Genomic DNA, 18,035 nt, shown 5'->3' with positions numbered 1-18,035 from the left:
TGAACCTACATATGGTGTGTGAAATCAAGAGTTTTTGGTAGTGTAGGTTTTTAAAAGTATTTAGAGTGAACTAAATTGGACTTGAAATCAGGGTAAATTAGCCTCCTGAAATTATTCAAGCAATCATACTCAGAATGCACTCTTTTTATGCAGAGATATTTTTGAGCAATAAAAGTACTTTAAGAGGCATTCAAAGACTTGAAGAGACCTCCTCTTTTGTTCAGTTGCCTTGTTATTGTAAATGCTCACCATTTAGCTACTCATGACTCCCAATTTTTAGAATCTAAAATGAAGAAGTAGACAAAGAAATTGCTAGGATCTTTATTAGGACTAATTGTCAGATGTTTTGGAAAGCAGGGGTGGTTGAACCGCTCATTTATACAAGCAGAATTGGTTTTAAGACCGAGAATAAGAACAGTTAGCAGCAAAAAGCAATTTTTTACCTTTTAATTGCCTTAAAATGCCAAGCAGGTTTAATACTGATAGCAACCAAAGGTATCCTAGAGGTGTGGAAAAGAATATTTTGTTAATTGGAGCTAGAAAACATCATTAAGCCTTTTAAGCAGCTAACTTTGTTCTGCATAAAGCATTTACTTCTGCTGTTAGCAGCTGTAAAAGCTACTAGCACAGGAAAGCATAATATCTGCTCTTTAAAATAAAATAATATGGCGGTAAAGGAGGCCAGACCTCCTAAAAGGCAGTTACTTCAGTTTGGCAATAGGACCATTTTACCCAGAATCTTTTGGAAAATATGTAGTAAGTGTTTGTCCTCTCAGTGGGGTAAAGTGCACTTGGGGTGGAGGGAAGGTGATTTTTAAAGTGCATTAACATGTTGAGCATTAATGGATCAGTGTAGACCCTGTTGCTGTGCACTAAAAGTTCCCTAGTGCATTTCAATGTAGTGCCGTAGTACTACATTGAAGTGCACTAGGGAACTTTTAATGTGCAACAACAGAGTTTACATAGACTAATTCATGTGAAACACGTTACTGCACTTTAAAAATCACAATCCCCTACTGCACATTACCCCGCTGTGTAGACAGAATCTCTACATTTGGAAGTAGCATACGTATCAGTTTTCTCTCTCTACACCGGGGACAACACTGCTTATTGACTTCAGAAAATATGGTTTCTAGTTAACTTGACCTTAACAGATTCCCTCCTAGTCCCCTTCTTCCATAAGTGACTCCATGTCCTTTTACTTACAGCCCTTTATTCCTGTGTTGTCCTCCCATTTCTTGTGTCATGCAACCTCCACTGTCATCTTCAAATGCTTCCTCAAAGACTTGTTCTGATTTGCCTTCCAATGAAGACTCCCACTTTCAGTTTAATTTGCCCTTTAATTTGATTTTGCTCCCTCAAATATCATCAGTATGTTTCAGTTTTCGAATACTTGCACTAAACAACATCTTTTGGGTCTTCAGCCCTCTGAGTTACTATAGCACTTTTCAGTTAAACCACCTCATGGGTGGTGTCAGTGATCATGTCCAGACCCTTAAGGACATATGCCTGGATCATCACCTTTTTTGTGATGAAATTGTTTTGTGGCTGCTGGTGCTCTTTATGTTCTCCTCATTGCCTCCCCTTTCTGCTTCCCCAGGAAATTGCTTTCCGTCTTGTTTTTTTCTGCCTCTTTTGTTCTCAGTTTTATCTTAACTATTTAAGTTGTATCATAGTTAAGCAGTAGCCTTGAGGTATTCCACTGCCACTATTAAGTTTCATTTATCTTGGCCAGTTTTGTCCAAGTATTTGTTTTATTCTTGCCATTTTTTGTGCATTTATCCCTGCAACCAAAAAGAACAATCTTAGCAGATTCAAATGCTGCCTTTAAATTTGGCCATAAAATATCAGTTGCAGATAGCAGTGACCATTAGGTTGGGATACCTTGTTTGTTTGGTTTTTGTGTGTGGGGGGGGGGGGATAGTTTTTATTTTTGTTTTACTTTCTGGATGGTCACTAGTACAATTGTGTCCCTAGCTGTAGAGGCCAAAGTAGATTATTTCAAAATCTGTTTTACCCAAACTACACAAACATGACATTTTTTTTGCGTGGAGATTTGTCCTGATTTTTTTACCAAATACTTAAATGCTCCTTTCTTTTTAATGTGTGCTGACAAAAGCCTTCTGGTAATGAACAAGTGTGCCTGTTATGGAGGGGTGGGGGGGCAGGTGAGTGAAGTGGTAGACTTAAGATATAAACTCTTCCCACTGAAAGCAATAGGAATTTTTTTAAAGTGGCATTTTCCTTAATTCTAAGTCCAACACTAAAAGTTAAACAATGCAAATTTTGCATCACATTTTCAGTGAACATTTTTTTTATCTTAATGATATTTTTAATAATCAATGCTTTTTCTAACCAGGTCTTTGTCTGGAGAAAAGAGTATTCTATAAACTCATTTCTGGACTTCATGTTAGCATCAACTTACATCTGTGTGCAAACTATCTTCTTGAAGGTAATTTATATTTTTATGTAAGAGCCCTGAAAATGTGTCTTATATGGCCATTGGGAATAGTTGTTTGTCCTGTCTGTTTGTGTGTATATTAAGCCTATTAAATGTGTGTATGTAAACACAGTTTGTCTATGTATTTGTGCAGTAGTTGTTTGTCTTTACTGAAAATTATCTTTCTGTTCTCTGCTTAGAAACCTGGGGGAAGCCTCGTTGGGGACACAATGTCAAGGAGTTTATTCATCGCTTTGACCCTATTGAAACAAAAGGAGAAGGACCAAGGAGGCTAAAGAATTTATATTTCTTATATTTGATTGAGCTGCGTGCTTTGTCAAAAGTTGCACCATACTTCGAGCGTTCATTTGTAGACCTTTACACTGGAAATGTCCGAGAGGATGCTGAATCTAAAACCCTCTTGCTAGACATCTTCAGAGATACAAAGTGAGACATTAGATTTTGTATTGCTATTTCAGCCATCTTCTAGGAACAGAGGTGACTTTTGGATGGATAGAAGGTTTGGAGAAGCAGGATAAAGAAAATGATGGTGGGGAAGAGAATGAGGAGACAAGTTGGAAGGGTGCATTGGAAAGGAGGAGGGGCCAAAAAATAGGAGAAGGAGGAAACATTTCTTGTTAGAGCCATTAAGAAACATTTTAAAACATCCAACCCTCATTTTCCCAGGTGTTCAAAATAGATTTCTTGCCATTTAATATAAAATATTAGTAAAATGTAACATCTAATTTTAGCAGAGATCCTGCTGCTAAACCAGTTTTTACAAGTAGATTATCCCGTTGCTCAATTTCCTCTCCTCTTGTATGTCTGCTACTTGGGAGTCCCCACAACCAACTCATATTTAGCATCCCTTTGACTAGACTTTGTTCTAGGTCACCTCATTTCCCCTCTTCTACTGTGTGACTCAGTCAGCCTTCTGCTTCGTTTTGCACTAGAAAAACTCAGATAGTTATTCACGTCCTAAATCATAACAAAACTAAGTAACTTTTAGGCTGCAAGAAGAACACTAAGAGGATCTATCGGAGAAAGGGGTCTTGATTAGTGGGCAGAGGGGAGCAAAGAGAAATCTCTGCAAAACAAATAAACTGCTTCAAATAAGGTAGTGTTAAATTTGTAAAATGGGTACCATATACGGCAATCCCAAGAAACTGTTTTGTATGGACTGAGAGTTCAAAAAAGTTGACTTTTTAAGAATGCTCTTTTTATAATCCTGAGATACTTTTGGCTTTATGTTAATGCAGATTAATACACACCTCAGACATGGCAGAGGATTGGGTTTTTTTGACTTTGTGGTTTACTATGCTTATAGTGTGTGTTTGCATTAATCAGCACTGCCGCACAGGCTATCGTGACTTGTCTTCAATGAACCAGAGCAGAAACTTCCAAGTGATTTGTAAAATAGTTAGTAGAGTTATACTGTAAACTTGGATGATAAATTGTAGTGTGTGCTGATTTTCTTTACAATTTTTTGTTTGAGCAGATCCTTTCCAATGCACTTTGATGAAAAGTCCATGTTTGCAGGAGATAAAAAAGGGGCCAAGTCGTTAAAGGTAAAGTCCTAAACACATCTCTAATGTACGTTTTTTTGAATGATTAAAACCCAGAATATTATTTACTTACACAACAGAACCACTTTTAATAAACCTTCACAGCAGTGTACCTAGGGTGGATGCAGGGAAAGGACAATGAGAATAGCATTGTGTTTTGGACCTTGTAAAAGAAACTTAGTAACCTATAACAAATTGACCTAATTTCATCTGCTTGACAATAAAGAAGATTGCATGACAAATCCAAAAATGACAATTAAGGCTGCTTACTAGTTGCTTTTCTCTTGTATCCTCAGCCTGGCAGATTGAAATCTGTACTGGAGTGCATTGTTCTGCCACTGTTACTGTGGCAAGACAAATTCATGAAATCAGTCTTAGTGATAGAAACAGTATTGTTTTTAAATAGAGTGTTTCCCACGAAGCTTCATCTTATCCTTTAACAAGGTGGGGAGGTGTAATGCAGTTCCAAACAAGCTTGAGTAAGAATTTTACATGAGGAAACCTTGATTTGTAGAGGCAGATACTTAATCTTAAAGCACTCCATCCATGTGATCAACATTTGTCATTATTGCATGGTCTGTTGTTCAGATTCAGAAACTTGGATCACTGAATTAGTAAACAGTAAAGGTGCAAATCTGTTCTTCACATCATTGTTTCATTTGTAGTGTAGTAATTTTATTTACATTACAGGGATTGCCGACGAAACTATTAGCATTGTCAGAAAATGAGTTAGGCCCAGCAGCTACTAACTAGATAAAATGCTGTGGATACATATGGATTCTATTTGTGTTCTCTCCTAATTTTGCCTCCTTAAATGAGTTGACAGGCCATCTAGTTTCACTATGATGTACAGATAGTTGCATGTTCATATTTTCTGCTAAACATCTATTTTGTAATTCTTCACAGGAAATCCATTTAGGGAATTGGAGATGGTATGCCTAATCTTGTTTTTCCCATCTCCTTTGGTGGAAAACATTACTCAGTAATTACACTTTACACACACACACACACACACACACACACACACACACGACCTCCCACATCTGAATACTCACTAAGATGTTGTGTTTGGGGCCCACCTTACTGAGTCATGTGTACTCTTTCAGACTCGTGAACCTGAACAGAATACAGGCAACTGTCACTGGCTGGTATCTCTAGGGACACCCTCAGGCTGCAGATCCTCTGCTGAGACCTCTGTGATCCAACTGCCTTGTCCCAGGGACTGCTGATCCCTCAGACTTCTCCATAGTTCACCACACCCTCTGCTATAAATTCCAGCAACATGGGTGCTCTGAGTTTACAGTTTGTCATTAGGGGCATGTGATATTGAAAGCAAACACAAACAGACTTTGCACAAGATTCTAATTTCCCAGCTTGGAGAGTCCTTTGGGGTGTCCAGGACCCTTCTGCTCAGATCATAGTTTTTCTTCAGAGTCATGTAGCCTTTCTCCTGCTCTAGGTTAGCTAGCTTTTTCTGACATTGGCTGGCCCCACAATTATCATCACAGGTCATCCTTGCTACAAAAGTATGCCCCTCTTTCTTGCTCAAAGCTTCCTGTGTCATGCTTTGTGAGTTCCTAAGTTTATATGTCCCTTACCAACACTTGGTTTCTTCCTTCTGCTATTAAGGATTTTCCACTCTCCACTCCCTACCGAGAAGTTGGAGGAGCTAGCTAGCTTCTCCTAGCTTTAGCCAACCCATTGTCCCAAGGTGTTTCTTCCTGATGGGCAACCATTAATGTTCAATCACTTACTATTATCCCTGATCTGGCAGAGACATGCTATAGCCCCTGTTAGCAAATAAGGGAGGCAAAAAGGCATCCTTTAAAAAGTGGAAGTTAAATCCTAGTGAGGAAAATAAAAGGAGCATATAAACTCTGGCAAATGAAGTGTAAAAATATAATTAGGAAGGCCAAAAAAGAATGTGAAGAACAGCTAGCTAAAGACTAAAAAAGTAATAGCAAAAATTTTTTTTAAGTACGTCAGAAGTAAGAAGCCTGCTAAACAACTAGTGGGGTCACTGGACGATCGAGATGCCAAAGGAGCACTCAAGGACGATAAGTCCATTGCGGAGAAACTAAATGAATTTCTTTGCATTGGTCTTCATTGCTGAAGATGTGAGGGAGGTTCCCAAACCTGAGCCATTCTTTTTAGGTGACAAATCTGAGGAACTGTCCCAGATTGAGGTGTCATTGTTAGGGGGCTTATTCCTTCACCCACTTACTTTCTTGGTCCTTCTCGCATGAACAGAGAGCAACAATACCCGAAGTCCAAAGGTGCAAACAATTCGATGTTTATTGGGGTGAGCTTCCAGCAAGCATGATTCCAGTTTCCTTCCTTAGTGTCCCCCTTCCCAGCTCTGACACCACAGAGCCTTACCTGTGTCCCTGTTCCCATTCCTGCCCTTAGCTAAACATGATTCCAATTTCCCCACCCCCATTCCCTGTTCCCATTTCCCCCCCACACACACACTTCCTGATTGACTGCAGACTATATAGTAAAACTTGAGTTCTGCTTAGCTATACCTTAACCAATCATTTTACTGAAATTTAACTAACCAATCCTAACGTATTGTAACCTGATTATTTAATCAATTATATCCTACCACCTTAATTAGTTTACAGCCAGCAAAATTAATTATACAGCAGACAGAAACAATCACAGAACCAGCAGAGATTATACAGACAAACAATAGGGAAATGGGGACTACAGTGATAGAACAAAGAAATGAGGATTTCACATCCCAGCTATTGATAAGTGAGTTCTTGCCAGACAGGATGCTGTCAAACTAAGTTTCCTTTTACATCTTCTAGGCACTTCCCTTTCTCTGGAGGCAATAGGCATTATCAGGACAGGATTGTATTCCTAACAGCCCAATAGCACCTTATTTCAATGTGACTAGTTTGGAATGTGAGGATGTGACCGTTGGCTTCCCAGCTTACGGCTGCCTCTGTTGCTTAGCCAAAGGCCTTAGCTTAACAACAGGGCCTCAGACTGTCACAGTAAGAGAAGGTCCTTACACCGGCAGACAGTGATTTTGATTCTTTCTTTTATACCTCTGTAACTAGCTAAGTGATAAGAATACACCTAAATTCTTAGAGTATAGGCCTTTACAGACAGGCCTGAATATCTATATCCTAACAGCCATGAGAGGAGGTTTTGGAAGAAATTGATAAATTAAACAGTAATAAGTCACCAGGACCAGATAGTATTCGCCCAAGAGTTCTCAAGGAACTCAAATGTGAAATCGCAGAACTATTAACTGTAATCTCTAAACCATCATTTAGATCAGCTTCTGTATGAAATGCCTGGAGGATAGCTAATGTGACGCCAATTTTTAAAGAGGCTCCAGAGTTGATCCCAGCAATTAGAGGCTGGTAAACCTGACTTCAGTACTGGGCAAACTGGTTGAAACTATAGTTTAGAACAAAATTGTCAGGCTCATAGATGAACATAATATGTTGAGGAAGAGTCAACATGGTTTTTGTAAAGGGAAATCTTGCCTCACCAATCTACTAGAATTCTTTGAGGAGGTCAACAAGCATGTGAACAAGGAGGATCCAGTGGATTTAGTGTACTTAGATTTTCAGAAAGCCTTTAACAAGGTCCCTTACCAAAGGCTCTTAAGCAAAGTAAGCTGTCATGGGCTAAGAGGGAAGGTCCTCTCATGGATTGGTTAAAAGATAGGAAACAAAGGATAGGAGTAAATGGTCTGTTTTCAGAATAGAGAGAAGTAGATAGTGGTGTCCCCAAGGGGTCTGTACTTGGACCAGTCCTATTCAATATATTCATAAATGATCTGGAAAAAGGGGTAAACAGTGAGGTGGCAAAATTTGCAGACGGTACAAAATTGCTCAAGATAGTTAAGTCCCAGACAGAGAAGAGCTACAAAAGGATCTCTCAAAACTGAGTGACTGGGTAACAAAATGGCAGATGAAATTCAGTGTCGATAAATGCAAAGTAATGCATCTTGGAAAACATAATCCCAACTATACATTGTAAAATCATGGGGTCTAAATTGGCTGTTACTACTCAAGAAAGAGATCTTGGTCATTATGGATTGTTCTCTAAAAACATCCACTCAATGTGCAGCAACAGTCAAAAAAGCGACGAGAATGTTGGGAATCATTAAGAAATAATGATAATAAGATAATAAGACAGAAAATATCATATTGCCTCGATATAAATCCATGGTACACCACTTCTTGAATACTGCAAGATGTATTAGAATTGGAAAAGGTTCAGAAAAGGGGAACGAAAATTATTAGGGGTATGGAACAGCTTCCGTATGAGGAGAGATTAATAAGAGTAGGACTTTTCAGTTTGGAAAGAGATGACTAAGGGAGTATATGATAGAGGTCTATAAAATCATGACTGGTGTGGAGCAAGTACTCCTTCTCATAACACACGAACTAGGGGTCACCAAATGAAATTAATAGGTAGCATGTTTAAAACGAACAAAGGAAGTATTTCTTCACATGACGCACAGTCAGCCTGTGGAACTGTTTGCCAGAGGATGTTGTCAAGGCCAAGACTATAACAGGGCTCAAAAAAGAACTAGATAAATTCATGGAGGGGATAGGTTCATCAATGGCTATTAGCCAGGATGGGCAGGGATGGTGTCCCTAGCCTCTGTTTGCCAGAAGCTGGGAATGAGCAACAGGAAAAGGATCATTTGATGATTACCTGTTCTGTTCATTCCCTCTGGGGCACCTGATATTGGCTACTGTTGGAATACAGGATACTTGGCTAGATGGACCTTTGGTCTGACCCACTATGCCCATTTTTATGTTCTTATGTTTACATCCACATAGAGGCATTCCACAATACAATTTCATAACTACTTCATAACATCAACCAGAATTCCATATTTTCCACAAATAGTAGATTCTCCAAATTAGTGAGCCTGCTACTTTCTGAACTGCTTAAAGCACTAGACTTCTTTTAAAAGCCTGCCTTAGTGTGAAACTTTTTTTCTATATTTATTGCTAGGAAGAATTCAGGTTGCATTTCAAAAATATATCCCGCATAATGGATTGTGTTGGATGCGATAAATGCAGATTGTGGGGCAAACTGCAGGTACGTTGTATTTTCATAGAATCATTGAATATCAGGGTTGGAAGAGACCTCAGGAGATCATCTAGTCCAACCCCCTGCTCAAAGCAGGACTAATCCCCTTTGCTTTTCTGTGTATGCATACCTTTTTGGGAATCTGCCATTTTATCTAGAAATTTAACGGCTGTCACTGTTTAGTTCTCTGGTATCCATGTGGTATTGCTCAAATGTTGTATAGTACTTCTTATATGTTCAAAATAAGTTCTAGAAACTATTAGTGTTTGCCACAGTTACTTCACTGATTAAGATGTAAATGTTCACAAAGTTATGAAACATAATTTTCAGCAAACCTCAAAAGCAAAATCCCATTAGTGATGTCTTTTATAACCATCTTAAGACACGTTTGTGTATATGTCTAATATGCAGTAAATAGATGAACCTTGCAAAATCACCCTTGCCAACAGAAAATTGGAAGCTTTCCTGTCAAGTATAACAAATGCAGTATTTCTACTTACAAGCATTCAGAAATTATGAGATTGATTTAAGAATCCTGAGACTTCAAATATTTGTGGACACTCTGTTTGCTTTCTAGTTTCTGCATCTTTAGGGTGTCCTCCTTACTTCATGATTTCAGACTTCTCTCTGCAACCATTAGGGCTAGAACCTTTTTTAAAATGAAAGCTGAGATTCTCATGTATTCATTAGCCTTCAGGAACTGCAGCTTTAAGAAAGAAGCCAAATGTTACAAGACTCACAATAAAACTGCAAGTGTTGATAACACTACCAATGTCTTGACTTCTGCAGATCTTAAACTTAAATTAAAAGCAGAATTTAAAGTTACTACCCCTGAGTGTTGGAAATAGTCTTAAAAATGTGAACTGAGAATAACCAATACTGTGAGAGCAATTGCTGGCATTACACCATCAGGCATGTAGGGAGCGCCACTCACCCTCCTTCAGCTCAGCAGCAGAATAAGTGGAGGAGCAAATGTAATGACCTCTGCTGAATCCTCAGGATCCCCCCCTCACTGGCTCCTCTGTGCTTCCACTATCCTTTTTTCTCCTCATGAGAGGCCAACTTAAGCCAGGCACACACCTCTCCTGCCCTGCAGCATCCTCTTGAAACTGTCCCCAACCACTGCCTCCTGCTCAGATCCAATGGGTCCTTATAATAGAATCATAGAATATTAGAGTTGGAAGAGACCTCAGGAGGCCATCTAGTCCAATCCCCTGCTCAAAGGCCATAGAAGTATGTGTGTGTGGGGGGGGGGAGGAATAGAAGGTAACTGGCACCTTAGCACTTCAGAATCTCTAATAGCCACTTTCTACACACAAAGGAAGGAGTTAAAGCAGAAACCTCTCCCTCTTTCAGTGTTACTACTTTAGCCTCTGCAGGGAAAGTGGAGCAGCCAGGAGGTGAGGAGCCTAATGGTTTGATTGAGGGGGAGAGGTTTTTGAGGCAGCCATGAGGATGCCTGATTAGGGGAGAGGGGCTCAGGTGGCTTTAGCAACCTTGAAGAGCTGCTGCTTTGTGGTAGTAGATTTGGTTCGGCAGAGAAGAAAAATCATGAATTTGGGAGGAAGCGGCTAGGGAGAGGGAAGAACTGAAATTTGATGGTGATGGGAAGAGAATTCATTAATTTGAAGGTGAGGAGTATGTGTAAAAGAGAGAGGATGAACGTGGTGTGTAATTGGAGGAGTGCATGCACATTGTTAGGTGTGTACTGGTACATGTGGGAGCATGTCCAGGTGTTGAAGGGGAAGGCAGTGTTGTATGTAAGAAGGAGTTATGCCTGAATAAGTAAATTTCTCTTGACAATTTGCAAGGGTGAACTAGACTGCTTTATTAATGGTTAAAAATGCTGAATTTCTTTTAGACTCAAGGCTTAGGAACTGCTCTAAAGATTTTATTCTCTGAAAAAGAGATTCAGAACCTTCCCGAGAATAGCCCGTCAAAAGGTTTTCAACTCACACGTCAAGAAATAGTTGCTCTCCTAAATGCATTTGGAAGGTAAGTTACCTTTTTTTTATTTGAAGGTCTCTAACGGCAGGCTGTAGATTTTAAAGGTTAACTCCTGATAAAATCTGTGAAAAAAATAGGTTGAGATTACCTTTTTGGGGGAGGAGAAGGGTAAGTAAGTTTATAAATATCACTAACACCTTGGTGCGAACTATTTGGAGTAGTGATGATGGCAAGTCTCAAAATGTTCATATTTGGATGAATACACAAGAATGAATGCGTATCATAGCTATCAGAAATTAAGTTTAGAAATTTTGGCTTTGAATCTCTTCAACAAGCTTTATCATGAGATTTCTGATACTTTTTCTTTCTGAGCCAGGAATACTATGAGCGCAGCTCTTCTGTCAGTAGTGATGCACTTTGGGTCCTGAATGTGCACACATGAAAAATGTGGGACAGGTGCAAAAGTGTTACCTGCATGTTAGAGAACCTAAAAAAAAAAAAAAAAAAAAAGCATGCTTAGTTCTAATTCAGTTTTACAAATGAGCAAAGTTTTGTGTGTGGTGCTCATTTTTTCCACATCACTATATATCTTTAGTGTAGCTGTTTCATTGGTAAAAAATTGGCAGAATTTTGCCTGTCTGCAAAGAATCAGTCTAAAGTTTTATTTCATCAGTGTGAGTTACAATTTTTAAGGGTGAAAAACCTCCACTTTGTTCCTCATACTAGGCTCTGGGCAACTGAGCAAGCTTTACAGGTTTTTGGCACTTTCCCCCCCCGCCCCCCCAACCCCCACTGAAACCAGTTTAGGTAGGATTAAACAGCTATTGAACTTTGCTTAGCAAATTTGGTCGTCTTTTAAATAAAATAATGAAGTAAGGGAATTCTTTTGAAATCGTTCTAATCTCTCACTTAAATATAGTTGTCAGTCTTATAAATAGGGCAGATTTTTGGAGGGAAAAGAAGTTTTACTTTTAGAATTGTTTAAAAATCTCTCGTTACTGCCCTGAAACAAACAAATGGAAGAAGAATTTGCAATATCTTTGCTATTTTCAACATATACTAATACAAAACGGGTTTGTTTTTGTTTTACAGGCTTTCCACAAGTATAAAAGAGTTGCAGAATTTTAAACTTTTATTACAACATACTAGGTAATGATGGTTTTTACCCATCCCAGTAGTGATGACCATTAAATGACTGCATCAAGCAAAAAGAAATGGATCCTTACAGGACTTATACTACAAGCTGATTTAAAAAAAATGAAAAAATCAGATACCAACTTGAATATTTATGTTTAAAATAGGAATGGTTATTAATTAGAAAGATATTTATGAATGAAGTATATAGTTTTTAAACACATAAATTATGCTGATCTCCTGTCAAGTTTCTCTCTGGTCATTGTTCTGTTGTATCGCCATTTTATATACATTTTCTTTGTTTCACTGTTGTCTTTCATTCAAGGATAATTGTTTAACATTAAATTACTGTTCCTACATCTTGAATGCAATGTTGATGTGAACAAACTTGCGCTGCTTCAAACAAAAATAAGTGGTCCCCCTTTTAAATATTGGACATGAAAGTATTCTAAGGGAGTAGTCACTGCTTGATTCTAGCTGTATAGAAGAAAATCCTTATTTTCTTTTTGTTTTTCTTCAGTTTTCACTTGCTTTTTTATTTCCTTGCATTGTATAACTCTAAACAATGGGAAATTAATTAACAGAAAATTTATTTTGTGCTGTGAGGTCCTTGGCACCTCATTGATGCCAACTGTTTCTCACCATGCCCTTGTTTTTAAACTTCCTTGATCCACACATGCACACACTGTCATAACTGCCTTCTCGCTGACGGAATAAGGATGAACGTTATTTCTCCAGAGCCCTAACTCGGCAACCTTGGTCTACCCCATGGGGTTGTTAGTGGAGCACTGCTAGAATGAGGAGCTCTGATCAAACATGCGCTCCAGTCTCTCCTTTTTCCTCTCCTTCCCTAGAATCAGAGGATCAGTCTTTAGGAATTGTTCTTTTAGCATTATAAGAAGTTAAAATATCATACTTCTTTCTCTGTTTGGGCAGTGGAAATGCATTAAGAACAGATGCAGTTTGGAATGGACTTTAATGGGATTATGTTTGTTGAGCAGCATGAAAAGGTCAGTGCAAAAAAGACAGCTTGTTTTGATAGACTTGATTTTTTCAAAAATACGTTTTAAAATGGCAAAACATGACAACATTTAATAGTGCATACTTTTATCTATGCAATCCCTAACCATATCTTCTCCAAAAAGATATTCAACATATTTAATGAAACGGGTATATCATAGAGCATCTTATGTAAATTGATTGTTAATTTGCTGCATCAGTTTCCAAAAAGTACTACTGATCAATAGCAACCAACAGTTGTTTAAATTTAAAACTGAAGTAATAAAAGTAAATAGCATTTTTGAACAGTTTGCTTAAGCTGTAATAAATGTAGTATTTAGTGAAGTTATCTGAGTACATTATGAATGTCAGTAATGCTGGTATAGTATATAGATATGTCTATAGCATCTTTTATTCTTAAACTTAAAATGATCTTTACAAAATAAATAAATAAAAAGTGCTCTTAAACCTTTCTCATCCTACCGAATCTTACTCAGTGTTTTTGTTTATAAAGTGTATAGTATTCAGGGGTGAAAGTAAGTTAGAGGACTTACCGGTATGCCAGAGCCCTGAGCAGGGGACGTGGCCTCAACTGGAAGAGGCGTGGACTTAATTGGAAGAGGCGGGGCCTTAAATCCCCAGGCCCTTTAAATCTTATATAAAGGCCCAGGGCTCCAGCTGTGGTAGTGGCGGCTGGGAGCCCAGGGCCCTTTTAAATCACCCCTGAGCTACCAGCTGCAAAGGCGGCTGGGAACCCTGGGACTTAGGGATGATTTAAAGGGCCCAGGGCTCCAGCTGCCGCAGTGGAGCCCCGGGCCCTTTAAATCACTGAAGAGCCCTGGGGGCTCCTGGTTGCCACCGCTACCCTGGGGCTCTGGGGTCTGGCAGAGCTTTAAAGGGCCTGGGGCTCCGCTGTGGTAGCGGCTGCTGGAGCCGCAAGCCCTTTAAATCCCCGCCTGAGCCCTGCTACCCGAGCCCTGGGGTAGTGGCGGCCGGTCTCTGTCAGAGATTTAAAGGGCCCCTGGGCTCCAGCCGCCACTACCATCCCGGCCCTTTAAATCCACTCCGGAGCCCCACCACCACTACCCCAGGGCTTCGGCAGCAGGGCTCCGTCGGGGATTTAAAGGTCTGGGGCGGTAGCAGCTGCTGGAGCTCTGGGGCCATTTAAATCCCCACCAGAGCCCCCCCACCTCTACCCCAGGGCTCGGGCAGCAAGGCTCAAGCTGGGATTTAAAGGGCCCCGGGGGGGGTAGCGCGGTGGCTGGAGCTCTGGGGCCCTTTAAATCCCCAACTGAGCCCTGCCGCCTGAGCCCTGGGGTAGCCGTGGTGGGGATTTAAAGGGCTGGGGCAGTAGCAGGGGCTGGAGCTCTGGGGCCCTTTAAATCCCCACCAGAGCCCCGCCGCTGCTACCCCAGGGCTTCGGCAGCAGGGCTCGGGCGGGGATTTAAAGGGCTGGAGCTGTAGCAGCGGCTGGAGCTCCGGGGCCCCTTAAATCCCTGCTGCAGCCCTGCCGTTGCTACCCCAGGGCTTTAAATTGCCATCTGGAAAGCCGGTCCCGGTACGGCACACCAGGTCTTACCGGTACACCGTACCGGGGCGTACCGGCTTACTTTCACCTCTGATAGTATTGTAACTATAGGTCATGTTAAAGTGTGTTAGATTCCATAATGTTGCCCTCTACAGTTCAGAGGGGAAAAAACTTTGAAAGCAGCATTATGTACTGTGTTCTTCTCGTAACCTTCCCAGTCCATAAACAAAACTACTACCTTTTTCATTTGATTGAAAAGGAAATAGGCTGTCCTGCTCTCCGTATTTGCTTTGGCGTCAAACTGATGAAAATTAAATGGAAAAATCATTTTGGTTGGTGTTAAATAAATTAGCATTGAAGCTGATATCTGGTCTTTATACATTACTATTTAATCATTACATAACATTGGTATAACTCATTAATAGACGTCTTAAGGCAGTGAGAGTAAACTAATGACAACCTCAAAATGTTAATGTAGGGTTTCCTTGCCCGGTAATATAACAAGAGACTTCTTTCCTTTCTTAGCTGCCATGTTTTTAGTTCTCAGCCACTTAAGATTTAAAATATCTGTTTTTAATGACTTATTATAGCTGACTGAGAGACACTCCATTATTTACCTTTTTTGTCATTCTCCTGGCTTTTGGGTTAATTATTAAGGGTGGAGGAGGGTTTTAGACTCACTCCTGTGTGAGAGGTGGTGCACAGGTGAGATTTAATTGTATGGTTAATGGTGGGTTCAGATCCCTATAGCCTTAGATAGGCATCTGTTTAGTTATAATTTAAATCAAAATAAATTAGCTGCATAGCCCCAGGATTAGCTCCTGAAAGGATTTAAGCCTCAGTTATATTTTTCTCTCCTGCTCCCTCCTTGCTTTGTGGGGAAAGACAAATTACTAATCTTCTGTTCCTCCACCAAAGTTTGACCAACATTTATGGACATTGTCATCATTGCTGTGTACCCACTCCATCCACTTGCTCATATGGGGTGGGGTAGGGGGTCATACAGCTGCTATTCTCCCCTCACACCCATAGCCATAATCCACACAAGGCTAATGCAGCTGTATAAGGCAGTGGAGTTTATTTCCTCTATTCCTACATATGGCTGGGTAACAAGGGCATAATTGAACCTTAAGAGAATTCTGTATGAGACAATTCTGTGGCATTTGAGGATGGAGCTCACCTCCTCAGTAACCAAATGAAGTGAAATACTTTCCTTATTGAGAGATTTGTGTCAAAACTAGTTGAAACAACTTTCCTCTGTCATGTACCTTTTTAACTGTATTTGATGTACATTCTTTGAATATGTTGCTTATGAAGTTTTGCCATGTGAATCAGATGACATATAGTTCTTTATACATTAAATTAAATTTTAACAACTTGCAGACCTGTTTCTGGTATTAAAAATGAGGCAGTTGCACTGATACTCATGAGTGTAAACTATTTTAGATTCCAGGTAAATACTGACTAGTGCTGGCTTGTCAACACTGCTCTTGCCTGCCATTCACTTCAGAACAAAAATATACTTCCTAGTGTAAATGACAGAATGATTGTAATAGTTGATATAGTAATGTAATAAGGAGAAAAAAAATGCTTGAAATTCCCTTAGTCACTGGGATTTGATACCATTTAAGTGGGACAATAAAAAGATCTGGTGCAAACTGTACATGTTAAGTTAAGACACTCTTATTGAACTTAAGATCCCAGTACCTGAGATGGAGATGATACAAACTTGATAGAACTGTAACAGATATACTGACCTTTGCAAATTGTTTTGGTAAAAATGTTTTTCCCATTTCAGTCTGTTACTTGTGTTTAATACGTTGCTGTGTGTATATATATATGCATGAAATGCCACACTGTGCCATGTTTTCTAGAATTGTGTTCTAATGGTTGGAAGGAAAAAACCTATCCTCCATCTGACTTTTATTGTTTTGTGCTTTTTCTGGGCAATGGTCTTTAATATGTTGTAGCCTGTTAATTTATAAGCAAAAGCATCTACAACACCTACCTGAGGACTCCACGGTACCTGGATGTTTGGTGTATCTAAAGTAATTTATGAAAATATGTAGCATGTTTACCACAATCCAAAATTCAGAGGTAGAACTGCTTGGAGGGATCCGCACACATTTACAAATCTTTCTTATCTATATCAGAATCTGAGAAATGAAAATTAAATAACTCTTTCTCTGGTACACATCTTCCTTTTGTGGGTATAACTTTATAGGATTTTTTCATTGAAAGTACCATTTTCTTTTCTTTAGACTTACCGTATGTTTTTATTCTCTCTCCCCCGCCCCCAAATTATTTCTAGTGCTGGAACAGTATAATTTAAAAACTTTAAATTACCTATTTATCTCTTATTATCCTGTCCCCACACCCAGGACTGTCCCTAGGGGGGTGCGGGACCTGGGAAATAGGCGCCGAGTTTCTAATCTGCTGGGCGATCCTCCCCCTGGCTCCAGCCAGACCCCACCCCCACTCCACCCCTTCCCCCAAGGCTCCACTCCCACCCCGCCTTTTCCCGCCCCACCTCTTTCCCTGCCTGTTCCCACGAGCGTGCTGTGCCCTCACTCCTCTCCCCTCCCACAGCACCTCCTGACGCCGCGAAACATCTGATCCGTGGTAGGTGCTGAGAGAGAGGGGGAGATGCTGATCGGTGAGCCCGCCGGCAAGCAGGAGGCGCTGGGGGATGGAGTAGGTTCTGGGGGGGGGATCCTCCTCATCCCCCCTGCCTGCCACTCACCTCCCCATTAACCTCCTCACCCCGCTCGCCCCCCGACTCCCACCTCACCTCCCCATCCGCTTCCTCATGATTTCATCCAAGCGCGGGGCCCTCCAAAGTGCAGGACCCGAGGCAGTCACCCCGATTCACCGTACCCAAGGGACAACTCTGCCCAAACCTATTAGAAGAAAATAAGGAGGCTGTCATATTCTTTTTGGAGAAATCCTACTCAAAAGTAAATTAATGTATTATTATTCAGACTTTTAATTATAAATATTAACATTGCCATGTATCTGTCACCACTTAAACTGTATTGTGATGTATGATGCAGACAAGTTCTGACTACATAGCTGTACACAAGCCAAATTCAGCCCATGGATGTTCATATATGGGTTCCCATGATTTTCACTGAGTGGCCATAAATACATTCAAGGATGCAATTTGGCCACAATGTCTGTCTGAAGAATTCTTGAAATTAACTCTATTTTTAAACATGGGAAATAATCAGTTTTATTTTTTATTCAGCAAATTGGGCTCTTATTGTGAAATTGTCTTATATAAATAATAGGGCTGTTGATTAATCACAGGTAACTCACGCGATTAACTCAAAAAAATTAATCGTGATCAAAA

At 40.0% G+C, this 18,035-nt stretch overlaps 1 protein-coding gene and 1 long non-coding RNA gene across 4 annotated transcripts in view; one reads left to right on the top strand and one right to left on the bottom strand.

Moving 5' to 3' along the window:
- ERO1B (endoplasmic reticulum oxidoreductase 1 beta) overlaps positions 1-13,637 on the top strand; it is a 58,390-nt gene extending 44,753 nt beyond the window's left edge. For all 3 annotated transcript variants that reach the window (XM_043544337.1, XM_037895291.2, XM_037895292.2), the window contains 6 exons: positions 2,360-2,452; positions 2,641-2,887; positions 3,939-4,008; positions 8,998-9,084; positions 10,937-11,070; positions 12,115-13,637. In XM_043544337.1, coding sequence (XP_043400272.1) covers positions 2,360-2,452; positions 2,641-2,887; positions 3,939-4,008; positions 8,998-9,084; positions 10,937-11,070; positions 12,115-12,175 — 692 coding nt within the window. In that variant the 3' untranslated portion in view covers positions 12,176-13,637. The remainder of the gene's footprint in view (positions 1-2,359; positions 2,453-2,640; positions 2,888-3,938; positions 4,009-8,997; positions 9,085-10,936; positions 11,071-12,114) is intronic.
- On the bottom strand, positions 345-17,585 carry LOC122465320. Its single transcript, XR_006290067.1, has 4 exons — positions 17,475-17,585; positions 16,762-16,839; positions 9,576-11,144; positions 345-500 (listed from the first exon to the last, which is right to left on the bottom strand). It is a non-coding gene; the product is annotated as an uncharacterized LOC122465320 (long non-coding RNA).
- Between the last annotated feature and the right edge of the window lie 450 nt (positions 17,586-18,035).

The sequence above is a fragment of the Chelonia mydas genome, chromosome 3, assembly GCF_015237465.2.
Source record: "Chelonia mydas isolate rCheMyd1 chromosome 3, rCheMyd1.pri.v2, whole genome shotgun sequence".
In the NCBI taxonomy this organism is placed as follows: Eukaryota; Metazoa; Chordata; order Testudines; family Cheloniidae; genus Chelonia; species Chelonia mydas.
The sequence above is the reverse complement of the archived record's forward strand: the minus strand, read 5'-3'. Positions and strand labels throughout refer to the sequence as shown.